We start from the raw sequence: 19,382 nt of genomic DNA on the forward strand, positions 1-19,382 counted from the left end.
ATAGAACCAGCACTCAAGTTGGGTGAACCATAGTTTGGAAAAAAAAAAAAAAAAGTCCCCACTGGTGCTAGGCTGGGAGTCTCTGGGAGTGATGTCATATATTGCACATGAGCATAATGAACTAGTTAATCTGGATTGCTCATAATACATCTGATGTAAGTCTCCCAATCTTACATTACATGCATGCGCATAAAGAGCAAGTTGTGGCACTTACACTCATGTGGCCTCCTGATGCGGGAAGCCTAGTACTGGTGTGGGATATTAAAAACAAACTATAATTTCCCCAACTGGAGTTTGGGCTCTATCAGCTTGCACCTTTGGTGGGGGAATCAATTTGTGGGTGACAGGTACCATTCTCAGCCTGTTTTATCCTGCACTAACTAACTAACTGTATTCGTGTTTTATGGGCAGTATGGCGGTACAGTGGTTAGTAAGGTTCAGTTCAAGCAAGGCAACTTTCTGTAAGAAGAATTTGTATGCTTGTCTCATGCTTGCATGGTATTTCCTTTGGGTACTCATGTTCTCCTACAGGAAGGTTTTTGGCTCTTGATTAAACTGACATGTATGGCATGCATGTATGTATTAGAAAACTTTGATCATAAAGTATACTGGGGGCAGAGACTGATAGGAATGTTGTAGGATGAATGATTGTAAGCTTTTTGTTGAAGGGACCACATTTCAACTGATTATGGAAACCTTCAGTACTTACAGTACAGCATAATTATTGTCACAATACATTTGTAAGGTGCTGCATCAATTTGTGGAGCCATATCAACACAATAAAGTCTCTGTAAAGCACTTTGCAATATGTTCCAACATGTTACACTATACAGAATTTGTAGATAAACCAAATGGAATAACTAGAGAGGTTTGGTTGGGGTGTGCTGAAAAGCCCTACTCTGCACAAGACACTGAGCTGCCACCTCCACAAATTACTGTAGCTTTGTGCCTTTTATTTGTTTATAAAGTTGGTCATACACAGCAAGAAGTCCAACCATAATGCTGAAGTACACAATCTGAGCCAATTTAGGAATTTATATGGAGGTCTAAAATTAAACATTAAGTTCATTTAATAGTCAAGCTAAACAATTTGAACACATTTGATAATCAAATATTATCCTTTAAACATAGCACAGGAGGTAAGCGATTACAGTCACGGGGGGGGTTCCTACATTTTGGAACTCGCCAGTGATGTAGCCCTTCCTTCTCCTTTAAGGCTACTGCCAGACAAGGCAGAATGACGCAGTCTATTGGCCCTGCATCAAGAGGCATTGCATTGGCCTGGGTGCATAAAAATGGAGTAGATTTCATCACAATCATGTGAATGAATTTCTCAGTGAAATCCACTCCATATGTTTGAATCTAGGCAGTGCCTCCCTGTGTAAACACAAAAGGGAGCAGAGGCCAGAAGATCGCTGATTCTTGGCCTGCAATTATAAGGGCAGGGGTACTGAAGACAACTTCGGGCGAAGCGTATGCCATCCCCCCGGCGATTTACATTCTAGCCGGTGGGATGGCATTGCAGGGAGATTAGTCACACGCGACAACAGAGATTTGTTGCGGCGCGACTAATCTCCCCGTGTACCCCTGCCATAAACTGACAGAGAATAAGCCCCACCAAGCAAGAGCCAAAAGTGTGGGAGGACTCCAAAGTGCCCAGAAGAAACCTATACAAAAATAAAAAAAAATAAATAAATAAAAAAAAAAAAATACAGGAACAAAAAGAATAAAATAGTTACCCTAAGCCATTAACAAGTCAGCAGGTATTTCATTTTAAGGATCAAACAGGAAAACATAAAATATCAGAAACATTGTATTACATCCTATTTTTATGTTTCTGCATTAATATACTTATTCTATATTGCTACCCATCTACACATTTGTTTTTATTCACATTCTAAAATTTCTGCGGTGAAAACCCACAATACTCTGGCATGAAGAAAGAGAGGGATAATTTCCTGGTTATCTAGACAATTTCCCATAAAAAATAAACAGTGGAAAGTTTGCTGTCCAAATTCTGTGGCTTGACTCCATCGCATGTGCAGGACCTAGAAAATGCATGGAACTCTTCTTGGCTGTTTACAATGTGAAAACACTGACTGGGTGGGCAACTCTGTTACTAAATAATAAGTATAGCATTTAGCCTATTGGACAGGGTCTGAGTAATGTTCTCACTAACCTGAAAACATTCTATTGTAACAGTTGTCAGCTTTAGATGTGCTGTACAATTCCATGTCACCCCAGCTGGAACAAGAATTATTCTGACGAATCAGCTTAATTGGCTTCAGGGAAAATAAGCGGAGGCCTAGCACACTCACTGTTTTACCAAACTTCTTAATCCAGCATTTTTGAAATTACGGAATAAAAAAAAAAAATAAACTAGGGGAGAACCACCCACCGAAATGAAATAAGACTGCACAGAATTGTATAATGTCTACAAAAATATACACTTCACATGATAACAGGCTTCTCTGGTAAGATCAGGTCAGAACCAATCCTCCATATTGGGAATAAAAAGTCAATCCCTGCACTCTCACATTTATTCTTATGCTGCTAGGTCCCTTATTCCAGTGTGCACAATTAATAAGTGGATAACAGCAATAGAACACATAAGAAATAACCACAGATCATATGAAGGCAAACAAGAATGGCAAGTATGATCTATATTATAAATTCTATAGTGGGTGTGCTTCCAATACAAAGACTGGTTCCAATGAGTTACAATACTGAATGCCCTATTCTAAAACTGTTTACTTTTTGTGTCTGTGAAGCAAAGCAGCAGTGACATACTATACAAAAATACCTACACAGGTCCCAACACATTCTTCCTTTGCTTTAAAGGTTGGGAAGATACAAAAGTGTACAGGATAGTGGTACAAAAGAACTATTTGATTAAATACAGAATACTAAACTAGCTGGAGACATGCTTCCACACAGGTCCAGAACTAGGGGGTGGGCAGTAGAGGCAAATGCCTAGGGTGCAACAGAAGGGGTCCAAGACACATACTTCAGCTACCTGCCTACCCCTAGTTTTGACAGCTAAAAAAATGGTAATGCGCTCCCCGTTTGCAGTGCTGCTACTGTTTGCCAACGCCTCCATCAGTTCACACACCCCTCCCAGTCAACTCTGCTCTCATCCCAATCCCTCACTTTACTGGGGGTGTGGGCAATCAAGGAGTGTGTGCACTTTAGGTGCACGAGAAAGCTGGCCATACTTTATAAGATCCACTCATTTGGCGAGGTCACCAAACAAGCAGATCTTTTCCTGATTTGCCCACCTAAGTTGGGCAATATCGGGGTGATCCCTAAGGCCTAACAATGGGATCAAAACACCCCCAATTGGGGTAAGGGATGTGTCAACCAGCTGATGCTGTCCTTGATATCAGTTGGGTAGGCCCGTCTGAGGGCTTCAAAAACAAGCAGACAGGAAACAGGCAGTCATTAAATGAAACCACTATTGAATATGAAATTATGTAACTAAATACTTTGAAAATCGCGGGCCAATAATAATTCCCACATTGCACAATTAGGATATTATGCTAGTTTTCCTTTATTATAGATATGATAATAAATATATTTGTGCAAACTAAGCTGGAACTTTTAGGCTAATGTCCCACGGAGAGATTAGTCACTGCGATTTTTTAAGTGAGTTGCTCGTTTTAGCTCTACATAGAGAAGAATATAAACCGCCAATACCTAAACCAAAGATACTACTTCAAATGGCTTATTGCTCCAAATCGCTATGAGACCCTTTTTCAAGAGAAAGCATTGTCATTCAAAACTACTGGAAATCGCTGAAAGTAAAACCCAAAGCTCAGGTTTTCACAATATTAGATTCTATTAGAAGTTTAAGTGACACACACATGCTCGGTGTGCTCTGGGCAGCTGTTGAGAAGCTAAGCTTAGGGTTCACCACAAATCATTCTAAGTGTCGTAGAAGCTGATGCTAAAGGAGTGCCTAACAAATCGGCACTCCTCACTGATTAAGTTCATCTTTTCAAAAAATATTCCCCAAATAAAGACATTTCTCAATTTCTTTTTTACCATTAGTCTAAAATGTGTCTTTTAAAATGAATCCCTTTCACAAGCATAATAAGCAAGTCACTGACTTTTTGATATATATTGCTAACTCAGCTGAATCAGAGAAGTACCAGCAACTAATGTAACAGTTGAAGCTGAAACTTCTGCTGCTAAAACATGCTTTTACAGCGGTGAGAGAGGACGCAGAGGAGGAGCACTATACAGGGCAGGACTGCTGAACCCAGAAACGACACTGCAGGTCGGGAATAGGGAAAGAAAAAGGAGCAGCCACCTGATCCATACCAGTGACTCCTGACATGCGCATCCTATACTCTGTTTTAAGTGCACAGAAGGCAAAGGGAAACAGAAAGGTCGTGGAATTAACCTAATGTTGCTAAAGTTGGAAATTTACCTATGTGAAGTGGTTCCTAATACTGCCTGAAATTAAGAGGTGGGAAAGCAGAGAGTCGTGAGCTACAAGCGAACCAATTGGATGCCATATAAACCCAAGGGGGTCTGTAAGTAGATTGGCAATCGGAAAGGGATATCACAACTGGGCACAAAAGGGTGATATAAGTAAAAGTCATCACTGGTGTTAAAAAGCACATGAGAGTGCACATTGTGAAGTAATAACAGTATTACACTATATATTTTTTTTTTCTTCTTTTCCTCATAAGACCTCATCGCTAAGTCTAAAGCAGAAGAGGGCACTTTGGAGTTATTTATTGAATGCTAAAACATGCATCAAATAATGTATGAGCTGTATTAACTAATGCATCAAAGTGTAAAAAAAAATAAAAAAACAAGAACAGCAAAAGAAACAAATGTATTTTTGCAACAAAAGGGAACTGTTGCCATTCTAAAACACTAACTGTAGTGGTTGTTTACCCTGTAACTTCAATAAAACGGTTTGCAGTAGTGTTTAAGGTAGTACACTTAAGCCACTTATTCCTCAAAAGCTAAACAAAAAAACAATTCAAAAAGTGATTGTTTATGGTTTACTATATAAAAATGATGTGTTTTGTAAATGGGAACTGCCTAATAAACACCCTTATTCCTGGATTTAGTAAGACTGCCTAGATGTGCTTCAGAAAAGGAAATTCTGGTTTGTCCTCCATATTGAAGCACCAAGGCTGGGGGCAGGGAAGGGAGAGCGAATTGAAAGAAATTGTTTCTATTTTCCTGCTGTCAGCTCTTAAGATTGATATGTATTGCTTTGGAGCTTTCCCTTTTTCCACTGCCAGTCCAACCTGTTGGTCAGCCAGATGAATAGCTTGGGAAAGTGGAATGTATCAGTTACACTTTTGGCTCTAGCACACGGGGAGATTAGTCGCCCGCGACAAATCTCCTGTGTCTCGGGCGACTAATCTCCCCCAAATGCCATCCCACCAGCGAAAATGTAAATCGCCGGTGGGATGGCATTCCTCTCGAGGCAACTTATCGCGCCGCCACGTATGCCATCCCACCGGCGATTTACATTTTCGCCGGTGGGATGGCAATCCGGGGAGATTAGTCGCCTGCGAACAGGGAGTTTGTCGCGGGCGACTAATCTCCCCGTGTGCCAGAGCCCTTAGGGGTATTAGGCATTATACTTAGGCAGTGCTGCATGTACTGCTAAATTCTGCTGCACAATGCATTAAACAACCTGGAAAATGCTATACTGCAAAATTGAGCTGTTTGCAATGTAAATGGATACACACTACTGTATATAAAGGTCAATGCAGTCTGTAGCCAGGAATGCCTTCCTAAATCATGGGGCCCAAAAACGCATCTATTTCTTAGCTAGATGCACCCCTTCCGCATAAAGGTCAGGTCTCTCACTGTCTTGGAATTCTTTGATATTTACCTTGGCTTTAAAGGGATGGTTCACCTTTAAGTTAACTTTTAGTATATTTTATATATAGTTATAAAATGTTCTATTCCTAGCAACTTTGCCTCTGTGAGGCTACAATTTCATTATTATTGTTACTTTTTATTCTTTGCCTATCTTTTCAGTCCCTCTTCTATATTCCAGTCTCTTGTTTAAACTACTGCCTGGTTGCTAAGGTAAGCAAGACCATAGAAACCAGATAACTGAAATTCCATATTGGAGAGCAAATTGCCGCAGAATTAACTTCATACTAAAAAGTTAAAGGTTAATAACCCCTTTAAGAGCAATTATATAGTTGTAGGTTGAAGAACATACCAAAAAGTTTCTCTTAAACCATAATGAACACCTGCAAATGTACACCAGTGGTAGGATGGTATCTTCAGGCATTTCGCCCCACCTAAGAGGCAACAGTGTGGGGTGACAAAAATCCCAGGGAGGTGGTCCCACTAAATATCATATGAAACCTGTTTTGTACCATAATATTGGTGCGCATATGGCCACCTTAAGAGTAAGGTCACAAAGGTTTACTGTTAGCTGGTGGGTGAGCGCTGGCTGACGATCACACAGTAGATATCCATCAATAAACTCCAAGTCTCACGTTAGTTGGTGGATATTGGCTGCGGGTGCCAGCACTTGGCGGATTACATGCTTCCAGGTGCAGGCACAACCAGAAGATTTTTTAAGCGTACGGGTGGATCGGCAGCCTGAGCTCATCCACAGGTTGACTATACACCCATGTGACCCTACCCTTAGATATTGAGCAGTTTGGTTGATTTGTAGAAAGTGAGCGAATCTTTTTGGAATCCACAGGTACTGCATACTACATATCTCACTGCTTGTCTACTTCTGCATCTGAAATTATGGTATCCACACCTATTTAGTCTACTGTGAAACTGAAGTGCAGCTGTTAGACATATCACCTTTCCCTATAACTGACAAAAAGAACTATTCAAGATGTTTGCTTTAGAAAGCTAACAGATCATTGTTTGTTTTAAAGCCTTAACTAAACAATTTGTAATAGGTAACTGTAACTGAGCCCTTTCACAGTTACAGGGTGCTTTGTATTTTGGCATTAAACCGGAGCTGACAAATTGTATATTTGGTAAATTGTTCTCAGTCATTTATCACCTATATAAAAAGCTGCACGTGTTTACTTTATCAATAATGATGTGTTCATGGCATGGCAACCTGTTTTTGAGTAGTACAGCAAGTTCAATGAGTTACATATGGTAGGAGATCAAGTTCCACTGTAATGGCCAATGTGAGCAGCCCCTGCCTAAATCATTTTATTTAATGGGGAAAATATACATAATTTTTAAATATGAGCTCAATTAACTGAACTTAGAGGCCAGGACTGGCAATCTGAGCATTCTGGCAAATGCAAGAGGGGCTGTTGTAATATGCCATAGACAGACGCTATTTAGTTTGCTGGGGGGGGGGGGCTGTTTGAGACATTAAGTACTTGTAATGCCAGGGCCTATTTTGCATCCCAGTCCAAACCAGAGGGGTGCCAATATGTAAGTCACCTCCAAGTGAATTAAATCCCCAAGAATCTTTCTATAGCAGCATCGCCTTTTTACCAAACTTTCCCAGGCATCTCTTGCACGCCTATGCAAGTCTCAGTCTACACAAGGGATACATTAGAAAGTCAAGTAAGATGGTGATGCAGTGCCGCTATACAAAGTTCCTTAGCTTGGTGCATTTTTTCCCAAAAAGGGAAGAAGTTAGTGATTACATTTTTTGAAAATGATTTCCCTTTTCTCTGTCATAATAAAAGAGTACCTTGTACTTGCTCCTAACTGAGCTACATGGATTTATATTGGTGGCAAACCAAATAATGCAAAGATCCCTCATTCGGAAAACCCCCAGCCCCAAGTAAAGAAAACCTCCCCACCCCTAGCAGACAGTCAGAAGGGTTCCAGCAATCCCAAAAACTTTTCCTGAAGCTCAAAATTAATTATGGGCAATCAGACAGTGTGAGGAGAAAAAAAAGGGGGGGCATGCAGACTGAGAATGGGACTACAATTTGCATTCCAAGACAATATGCAAGAAAAAAAAGTCTCCATTAGTTTTTGTGTGCTTTAAATTATTTATATAGTTTGTTCTATAGTTCCCACGTTTGGGAGGCCTGCTAGGATTACAACAGTAAAATGAACAGTATGGTTATGCAAATGTTGAAATATTTACTATTATTTACCTGTTAGAATTCTTGGGCATAATTGAAAACTATTTTCCCACAACAGTGTAAAGTCCATGTAAGTGACACAGTTTCCACATATCTTTAATGAAAGTCTGCCTAGTTACAGCTATTATGGTTTTCTGAAATCTGTGGTAATCCATCAAAAGAAGCTGATGCAACACAGTGACAATTAAAGGCATAGGAATAACCCAGACCAGGAGTAATGGGCTTATCCTAAATATAAATACCATTGTAATTCAGGTCATTCAAGGCCTGCAAATCTGCTAAAAATTTTATAGGCCTTACAGCATCCTTACATTTGAAGTTACACAAGCAACATGAATGTTTTAAAATATTTAATTTTGGACCACTAATTCCAATACAAAGACATACAAGCTCAGTGCTTTCTTTATGGTGCTGGGTTTCATTTCTCATACTGCTTTTGTAAAAGCAGAACACTTTATGCTTCATCTCTGAATATAGCAGTGACCAACAGGTTGAATGTGTCTGCCCATGTAGTCGCATACATGTTCCTGCACTTCAGTAACAGCAATTATTGAACCTTATGGTAATTTTTTCAATGAATGAAAGCTGCATTTCTGCCCTTATATTAGGGTTACCTGGATACAAAGGAACACAGCTCCAGCTATATACAATGCTAAGAGGAAAGCGTCTGTGGAGCAGAGGATTTGTTTGGCTTGGTACAAGTCACACTGTTGCTCAGCATACAAAATAGAAAAAGTAGGCTTTGTGTGCCTACAAAGCCGCCACTGAAACTCATTTTTAGAGAAGGAGTCCACATAGAAGTAACTTAATAACTTCCACCAGTGGATAGACTAGATATTATTTTATTTAATTTTATTTTATTCCATTGGCCAGGCTGGCCTTAAAATACAGGCCTATTATCAAAGAATCCTTCAAATCTCCAATTTTAAAAACACTTTGATACTTACACTAAAAGCATGTTCTGCACATAAAGGCAGAGACACCATCACCCGATGACAAGTATGAGAAAAGGAAGTAAATACAGTAGATCAACACATTTATCAACACTAGGCAAATTTACACCTGGGCAGTTATCCATGGCATCCAATTACATTTTTGCCTTCATTATTCTTCATGAAGCTAACTTCATGAAGTTTATTAAGGATAGGTTGCTATGGGTTACTGCAGAGGTGCAAATTTGTCCAGTGTTCATAAATGCCCCCCCCCCCAAATGGTAAAGATACTAGGGACCAAATATAGGCTTCAACTGCCCACTGTATATAAAAATATAGTTGCTGGAAATATAATATAAAGGTACCCCTTTGATGCTAAAGAGTGCTAGCACAACTCTATTTCATTAAAGCTGACCAGTGAAGATATTTTCTAATCATTGTTGATAAAACTTTGTACCTTTAAAAATATTAACTGTTTCAAAACAATCCTCGTTCAGTCCCCCCTTTTTCCCAGGATCTTCACCCTCTCTCTATATACACCCCTTACATTCCTCTTGATGGAATACCAGACACACAGAAAAGTTGTCTTTAGGGCAGTGGCACACTGGAAGATTAGTCTCCTGCGATAAATATTTGCTACTGCGGGTGGCTAATCTCCCCGACTTGCCATTCCACTGGCAAGAATTTAAATCACTGGTGGGATGGTATACGCATCGCTTTGATTGCCAGAATTTGCCCCACACGGAAACTTTGGGCGACTTCAGAAAATGGACACGTATGCTATGCCACCGGCGATTTACATTTTTACCGTGGGGATAGCGTTCTGGGAGATTAGTCGCCCACGATAGCGAAGATTTATCGTGGGCGACTAATCTCCTCGTGTGCCACTGCCCTTAAGCTTTGAGTATGGGATTCCTATGTTTATAGTCTCCTAGCAACCAGAGCAAATCTCTCATTATGCTTTGTTGAGGCCCTTAATCAATTTCCCGACTAGCGATTTTTTACACACACATGCTGGGGAATGGGGGGGGGCGGTATACATGCGACAGGGGCCAAGGTATTCATCAGACAGGTGCAGTGACAAATCTCCGTTGTCGTGGGCAACTAATCTCCCTGCAATGCTATCCCACCGGCTAGAATGTAAATCGTGGTAGGATGGTATACGCGTCACTGCGATGTCCCACAGTCACCTAAAGTTTCCTCTGAAGACAACTTCGGGGCAACTGTGGGATGCGTATGCCATCCCACCGGCAATTTAAATTCTAGCCGGTGGGATGGCATTGCGGAAAGATAAGTCGCCCGCGACAATGGAGATTTGTTGCGGCGCAACATGCTTCAGAATTTGAAGTCCTGGTCCACATCTCAGGTTGCTGCCACTTTTTATATAGCTGGATGTAGATACACATTAGCAGTACAATCTCAACCCAAAGGAAAAGAAAAGGTTGTGATTTCGCTTGGGCTGCTTCTGCTAACAACGTTTTATGCTTAGGACAGGTGTAGGCTTTCTATAATCATAGTACAACTATGGCACAGATAAATGGGTGTCCGAAAGCCAGATTTTACACAATTTTGTACTGAAAGTTTCGGCGCAAGATAAAAAAAAACTAATTGAAAAGGCCCCATAGCCTTCCTTCTCTTTTGAAAAGGAAGTCAGTCAAAGAGCTGTCTACTGTGCATGCCTGATTGATCTCCACTGTAGCAGGAGGCAGCAAGCAAGCTCAGTAGACAGCTATTTTATGGACTTCCAATTTTTAGGAGAAGGGATGCTGAAGGGGCAGAGCTTCACACTGTTATTGTCCGTTGCCAGATATCTGGTTAAAAATCAGCTGTTGGGCAGGTTTGATCAATGGGAACTGCATCCGCCAGGTCATGGACCCCATTTAGATTAATTTGTTGGCCTAAGATCAGCCCTATTTGGACAACCATGTGGGTGGCAAAACTGTGGACAGATTAAAGCAAAACCCCTTTCCTTGCTACATCACAATAAAACTAGGACACTATTCTATTTCAATAGCACCAGGAATGGGCACTCTAAAAAGATGTGTAAAGTATGCCTTTTACAATGCACTTGAAGCTTTCAAAATGAAGGCAACAGAGCAGCTTTTAGGACAGTGCCACATGGGGGCAGAGTCGCAGCCTGTGGATAAACGCAAGAGAAGAATCCACCGCTGCATCTCAAAAATCTGATAGTTGTGGCTGCACCTGGAGCCGATGCACTGGCCGAGTGCAGGCACACACAGTGGAATTCGCCACAAAACTGTATATGTGAGTTTAGTGTGGCTGCAACTCGGCCGAAGCAATGGCTCTGAGTGCAGCCACAAGTATCAGATTTTTCTAATGTAGGGGGCAGACTCTCAGCCTGTTTTTAACTTTAGGATGAGAATCTGCCCCATGTGGCAGTAGCCTTAGGCAAACATATTGCACAAAACACTTAGCATGAAACCCCAAGTAACTATTTAACACCTTGATGCAGGACAATGCCCTCCCATCCCAAACAGCCTTTAATGATAATAGCCACTTTAAAAGGAGAAAGGAAAGACTCAATCACTAGGGTTGCCAAAATTTAGGCACCCTCCCAGTGATTGCAATCACCTACCCAATACCTCTGGCTGGTGCTCCTGTTACCAGAAAAACTGCACCGGGGGTTACTTCCAATCAACGATTTTCTTCCTTCTCCTGCCTTCACGCAGTTTGCGCATGTGAAAAGCCGAACATAAACAAGAAAGTCAGCTTTTTTACTTTACTGCGCATGTACTGGCCCCAGGATGCCCAAGATAGACAAGGAAAAGAAGAGGATCGCTCAGTTGTGCGAACCTCAGGCCAGCTCAGTTTTTTGGGTTAAAAAAAGCACCAGCCTGGGGTATCAGGTAAGTGATTATAATCACTGGGCGGCGCCCAATATTTGACACCCCCCAGTGATAGTAACTTTCCTTCTACTTTAAAGGCGAACTATACCCCCGGGTGCTAAAAGCCCCTTTAACCGCTAAAGCTCCCAGTGGGCTTAAAGCAAGTGCTTATTTTTAAATGTCTGGCTTGGAGGCAATTTTTGGCTGCATAAAAATCAGGTGTACTGCCAAACACAGCTTCCTGTAAGCTTGCAGTCTACACACAGGCTACCTAATAGCCAATCACGGCCCTTATTTGGCACCCCAGGTACATTTTTCATGCTTGTGTTGCTCCCCAACACCTTTTACTTTTGAATGAGTCATGGGTGAAATGGTTGGGGATCCCTGATCTAGGCAGTGATAGTTAAGGGGGCTTTTAGCACCCGGGGGTATAGTTCTCCTTTAAGAATGCAATTAAGTCTAGCCCAACAGTTAATTACAACTACAAGGCAGGCCACTAAAAACAAACATACATTTATCATAGTAGTACAAAGAGCATTACCTATGGCTTATGTCACACAGACCTGTGGGAAAAGTTCTTTCTTGTCTGCAACCAGAACCACTGTGTCGGCCCGGGTACAGGCACACGTGCCGAATTTTGGTACGGCAATGCCTACTCGCACATTTACGCCTTGAAATCTGCTGCGTGTGCCTGCACCTGGGCAACGCAATATTTCCAGGTACAGACACTATTAGATGACATTTTGCTCGTAAGATGAGATGCTGTCAGTTTAATGTGGTAAGCAAGAAAAGACACATAAAAGTTAACTGCAGGTGATATGTTTGGGAGTAACCAAAAAATCAGTCCCTACCACCTACGACACACTTCGAAGAAACAGCAAACCCTAGTAGTAATACTGCCAGCAGGATATTATTTTTAGGGAGCTAAAGTATATAATCATAACCTTGTCCAAGACGAAATGTCACTTTGGCAGGCTGACCATAAGCTTCCCTCCCCCCAAAAGAAAAGGCATGGCCTTAGAATGCAGGGGGTACAGTATGACCCTTCAAAATTACTCTGCACAATCACATACCTTTCTCCCAGCATCCACATTTATATTGTTTCTCTATTACAGCAAACTGAACTGCTGCTCTTTTACTGATTTACTTGTCTACTGTGAAGCTCCACCTACTTTTGCCTTCTAAAAGAGAGAAGGAGGGCTCAGAAAGCAAAAGGGGGCAGAGATTCACCCTAGACAAGGAAGAGCTGCAGTTCAGCAACTTGTAATAGAGAAACAAAATAAATCTTCATGCATGGAGAAAGATGTGTTATTCTTGGGGCTGTTAAGAGTAATTTTTGGAGATTTTAAAATAAAAGGCTTAATTATCCTTAAAACCTAAGGCACTCAGCCCCCCCACCCCATTCACTTGACTTTACTTTCTTGACATACAAACACCATCTCTGTTTTTGCGTGACAAATTGATAATAAAGAAAGTCAACCTGTGCAAGGAGAAAACAAAAAACACACACAAATTGTTAGTTAATCTGCTTAGGTTATCAGATTCATTCAACAAAGAGAGCCCACCCTTGTCTTGGTTTGTTTTTACACTTCAACAATGCATTTAATTACAAAAAAACAACCACAACAAGTGACAGGGGAGATGGGGGAGGCTGAAATTCCCAGCTCAGAAACCGCATCATGTTTCCAATGTATCATGTTACACATATGTGGTAGAAACACAAAGCCTCAATTTCCTTACTAGGTAGACAAGGTATTTTATATCACTACAAATAAGAGTAGTTAATACACTGGTACAAAGCCACCACCTCCTTTAATAACCATTGAAAAGATGATGATGCTTAGATGGTATGATGGCACAGCATTCATTCGGGGATGCCAGGCTTGATTCTTGTGGGAAATCAATAACTAAAGCCTTCAAACTTGACAGGGAGATCTCAGTGTCCACAATGTGTGTACAGTTTTGTATATATTTTGTATATATTATTATTATATTTTCTGTAATAAATGAGTACTGTAATTATGTGGTGCCCATGTGCGTGATTAACAAAAAAATGATTCAAGATGTGTGGACCTCTGACTTTCTGCTGTATCCAAGTGATATATCCAAAACACTGCAAGTTCTACTTAAACTTATGAAAAAGGCACCAGCTGTGGTAGTCTGAATATATAGTACCTAGCAGGTTGTTATTCTGCAACACTTATACAGGTATGGGATCTATTTCCCACATTTTAATCAAATATTTAAAAAATTATAAACATTTTACCTTTTTCTCTGTAATAAAAAACAACCTGAACCTTGTACTTGATCCTAACTAAGATAAAATGAGTCCTTATTGGGGGCAAAACAATCTTATCAGTTTTAATGTTTGAATGATATTTAATACACCTAAAGTATGGAGATCCATATTTCAGAAAGAGGGGAGAACTCTCGGTCCCGAGCATTCTGGATAACAGGTCCCACACCTGTATTACACAAAATAAAATGTAAGCAACAGGCACATTCTTACCAGATACAACAGCAAGTGCTATTTTATTTAAACAAACAAAACATACAGAACATTCGCACATTACACAACTAGAGAAAGGCAGCATGACACCCACAGCTCAACACTCCTGGATTATATTTACATGGGCTAGAAACTATTAAAACAAATATTGCCCAGGTAATTTTTACCTAGCCTAAAGAATACTAAAATCAAAGTTGGATAAACTCATCCTCAATGGACAGCCTTGCCATAACTAATGCTGTTGTACATAAGGTAGTATACACCAACAGGCGTGTTAAACAAAACTGCAAATATCTGTAAGCAAAAATGCAGCTTAGTATTACATTTCTGAAGCAATGTTACATTGAAATATTCTATTTGCATACCTAGATACAATTATGTACTTATATGTGGTCAGTTGAGTAGGCAGAAGTTAATGGGTTTTGCGAGCAAGATCTATTCAGGCCAACCCAACACCCTAAATTTTGCAGATTACCTAGGGTCAGGGATACTGATACTAAAGCAATTGCATTTGCTGAGTGATCTTGGAGAATGTTCCACCACTTATCCAAGCGACTTCTTCAGTTCAAGTCTACAGGTACGTGATACATTTTCAAGCTTACTTCACAAATCCAGTTGCTCTAGACCTAGCAGTATAAGATACCATATATCCAAAAGGGTCATACAAATATTTCTGATTATCTGTTTTGAACATACGTATATTATCAAGACTATTCCAAATTAGATTATTCACTATCCCCTATAGCCCTGAGCAAGCAAGTGTTCAATTCATCTTTCTGTTGTACCCCAAACATTCATACTTTTTCTTATCAGTACAAAAAGGACAAGCACCCAAAGGTGATCAATAAGATCCTTTGGACAGGGCCCTCTTTACTTCTGTCGGTTATCTTTTTTTTTCTGCCTCATAATTATATACACCTAGTTATTCTACATGTTGTATATTGTATAGCACTTTATAAATACATGTTAATAATAATGGGCTTAAAACAAAAATTTGAACCATTATTACAGTAGAACCCCAATCTTACGTCTCTGGATTTTATGGTTTCCCAGAATAGATGCCATTTTGACGCGGTTCTTTGTGAAACATACAATTGGGGTTCTACTGGCTCAGAATGAACGCACCCACGGAACGCTTAGTCTGCCCACACAAAGCACATCAACCTCTGAAAAAGGGCCAACACATTCCCAGATTATAGCATCATGTAAGGACACAAGCTGTCAGCTTTGCTTGTTAGAGCTCAAAAACACACTATGAATTTTTGTCTCATTGCATTATTTTATAATAGCAAGTTGCAAGTAAATTGCTACTCTAAATACCAGCAACCTATAAGATGGGTGCATTGCTTAAATTAAAATACCTAAGCAGCATTTGTGCAAAGCAGAGCTGCCTTAATTTACAAAGTCTTTCTACCCTGGAATATAGTATTGTTTAATTAGTGATATACAGATTCATGGAGGGGGGTTCGATTTCTAGAACGTAATGGATTATAGGTTCCCCATTACCTAATGCACACAGAGCCAGCCCCTTTGACTCAATATAGCTGAGTCAGGCTCACTCCAGCGGCCAACAGAAAACGCTATCGTCACTGGGAGACAGTTCTGTCTTTCTGTTGATGCTCTGGCAGCCATTTTTGTATTTTTTCTATGTGGCAGTGTTTCAATGAAGACATACCTCTAAAAATAAAATTTCTTAAGGTTCTAAATACTATATTTGATCCTATTGAAACACGCAGCAAGAAAAAATATATTTAAAGAGGGTGGGAACTTGCTTAATGATTACGACAATTACAAAGCAATATGTTTAAATCATACCGACAATATTCACTCTTAAAATATTAGGCCAGGAGCTTGTAAGTCCAGAAATGACAACACCATATTAGCAAATCCTACTGCAGTCACAGCCCACATCCATACACACCGATGGGAGCTGGACTGCTTTTAGAATCCATGCAGGCCTGGTAACCCTTATTGAAAGTAAATGCTATATTAGTTATTTTGGATAAAGAACGAAAGCAATGGGAAAAAACATTATGTCCCATTTTATAAAATAACACAACGTAAACAACAAGTCCAAGCTCATAAAATAACGAAAAAGGAAACATTACAATGTAAGTGCAAAGATACTGTAACCAGATTTCAGACGCAGATAATTGAGGAAAACCACAGAATGTAGCTCCACTACTAGATGTAAATGCCAACCCATTTTAGTAGCCCAGAGCTTTGCACAGCAATTACACAGTGGGCTTTAAATAGATTCCGACTACTGTCTATTTGCAGCCATTGCCCCCAACAGAATTTGCTCCAGTGACGAGCATCCTACTAGCAAACGGTACCCTGAGATGTAACTGACATCACACTGTATTTCTATCTCTGATGTGCAGGAGGGCTACAGAGCTACGGTCCTTCTATTCATGGAATGTGTAAGCAATGTCTTCCTGACATATGTGCAGCATCCTTGCCCACAGTAATCGCTGGACATGCAAATGTGGATGCAATAATAAGCTTACAGCGCAGAAGGAACCAATAAGCTCCTAGTAAACGGACAGGGTTAGCGATCTTTTCAGCCTGGCATACTGTTAGCCTGTATACATTATTGGCTAAATAACACCATATTAAGAGGCCTTTCTAGTGATGGACAAAATGGTGGCTGTGGATAGTCACTATACTGTGATGTATAAGGATTATATAAAATGATATCACACATATATATATATATATGCACACACACATACAGAGATATACATTAAAGATATAATACCTGTATTTGCACGAAGCTACATATATCCCTATATCTCCCATGGCTGTCCCTTATGGAAGGCTATGTGCAACGTGCGGCCCTCCAGATCTTGTTGATGTAACCCCACCCCCTCCAGCTCATTTAGATGTACCACCCACCACAAAGCGCCGGAGGGCCGCAGGTTGGTCAGTGCCTGACAGAATGGCGGTGTTACAAACCTGATGTCATATAGCCCCGGGATGCCTGGGAAATGAAGGTTGGTGGGAAGTGTTTGTGCAGCCGATAGTCCTTCTCGCTCCGGGACCTCATACGCTCCGAGGCCCGGTCGGAAAAGTCAGCACTAGGCCAGGCCCGGCGTAACGTTGTACTCCGGGTCTTCTTCATGTCGGGAGGCTGCCTGACGCCTAATGGGGCGCCTGCATGGGACAGGCCTCGGCTCTGCTGCTACTCGCCCTCTCAGCGGAACCTCAGGCGCCCAACATGGGCACTGGCTGCCAACATGGTGCCGCTACCACCTCCTCCGAGGAAGCCGAGGCTGCAGGGCCGCTCGAATGATCCAGTTGTACCCACGTCCCACAATGCATTCCACTTCATTTGCAATCAATCCAGCTTATCGCTTCCACATTCATGTGCGGGAAAGGCACATTCTGGGGCTTCTCAGCCAGGGAAGGGGAGGGGGAGCGAGCAGAGATTTGTAGCGTGAAAGCGCTCAGATGCCAAACAATAGCCTGATTCAGCATAGGGCTCCGCTCAGCCGACTGTCAGGCACAAAGGAACCGAGCACTGAGGGGGCAAAATAAAACAGCCAGTCAAATGGGAGGGGGTGAGATCTCCCCCTTCGACCTCAAGCCGGGGACGTGCCGCTACAAAAGGCTGAAATAGTGCGCGAATACCCCAATGGCTCAGGAATGAGAAGGCGATGACGAGAACAGTAGGATTCCCCCCCCCTCTCTCGTCACCTATCAGGCGCTGTGGAGCGAATCAATGAGGCAATCTATAGCGGCACAGCCATCAAGCGCCCAGTCCCATCCCCAGCAGCTGCACTGCTGCCCGTATATAGGGGTGTATATATACCGCTGCCCGTATATATATGCTGCTGCCCGTATATAGGGGTGTATATATATATATGCGGCACTAAAACAACCGAGGGTGCTGGGTGCGAATCCGTCGCTCCAGTCTCCTTATCTCCTCACCGCAGGATGCTCATTGCGAGCACAGAGGTGTCAGAACAGCAAGGAATTACTCCCGCCCCCTCCAAACAGCTCGGCTTCAGGTGTTCCCAGCTCTGCCGCTTGTCCCTGTGCGGATGGCTCCCTGCCTTTACATACAGCAGAGGGGCAGGGAAGCAGCCAGCCAGCCCCGCTCTCAGCCTAATCTAGGAAGCTGCTTAACCCCTTCACGCTGCTGACGGCATTAGCCCAAGGATGAGGTACCTTAGGCGCTCCTTCTGTCTTGCTACTACAACTCCCACAATTCCTGACGCAGAAAGGCTGGGCAGGGGATACTGGTACATGTAGTTTCCACAAACAACAGCTAAAGCGGTGAAGGTTGTCTACCCCTACATTTCTATCAGTGCAGGGTTTTCTTATGTGCTGGCCATACCCTTAGCGCACATTGCATGTCTGATATGCCCATGCCTGGGCTCACAGCAGTTGCAGTGCTACTAAAGGAAAGGGAGTATTCCAGCAAGCCCTGGCCCATATGAGGGCTCCAAGTCTCTGCACTAGAGGGTTAAGGCGCACACACTGTGTCAGGCATCACATTTTCATGTAAAATACCCTGAGGCTCACTCAAACCTTGGCCTGAGTCCCAGCCTGTAATCAGCTCTTGTCTATTTACATACAAAGCTGTGTATTTTTAGGAGAGCCTAGCCTCCCTCTACTATGACAAAACATTCAAAACAAATTAGATAAAGATGAAATGTTATGATATTAGACCTGAAACATGAAGATAGATAGTCACCGATCCCATGGAAAATAGACTGAATTCCCAGATTCAACAGGAAAATGCTTCTCTCATAGGTTTAGTCTGGTTGCTGTTGGGTACACCAGGCTGTCCAAAAAACTGAAATTCATGTTCTGGGAGCTGTAGTTCTCTAGCACCCAAAAAGTATGTTTGCCATCAATCTAGTAAAACAGGTAATCCTTGCTGTCAATGTTATTAATAAGAAAACGCAACAATCCTGTTACTAAAAGACTAGAAAGAAAACTCTCACCTTTACCTTTTGGCCCCTGTCCCGTGTCATGTATCTGTTTGTCTGTGTTCCTATTAGCTATCATG

The 19,382-nt window shown here is 41.6% G+C and overlaps 1 protein-coding gene across 3 annotated transcripts in view; it reads right to left on the reverse strand.

Annotated features, from left to right (window-relative positions):
- stox2 (storkhead box 2) overlaps positions 1 to 19,382 on the reverse strand; it is an 84,281-nt gene that overhangs the window by 41,726 nt on the left and 23,173 nt on the right. The window contains exon 1 of one of the 3 annotated variants that reach the window (XM_012955651.3): positions 17,321 to 18,749. The exons of 1 other annotated variant lie outside the window; for it this stretch is intronic. In XM_012955651.3, coding sequence (XP_012811105.1) covers positions 17,321 to 17,486 — 166 coding nt within the window. In that variant the 5' untranslated portion in view covers positions 17,487 to 18,749. Of the gene's footprint in view, positions 1 to 17,123; positions 17,209 to 17,320; positions 18,750 to 19,382 lie in introns of those variants that run through there. One more of the 3 variants, XM_004911180.4, reaches the window with a different exon arrangement.

The sequence above is a fragment of the Xenopus tropicalis genome, chromosome 1, assembly GCF_000004195.4.
Source record: "Xenopus tropicalis strain Nigerian chromosome 1, UCB_Xtro_10.0, whole genome shotgun sequence".
NCBI classification, from domain to species: domain Eukaryota; kingdom Metazoa; phylum Chordata; class Amphibia; order Anura; family Pipidae; genus Xenopus; species Xenopus tropicalis.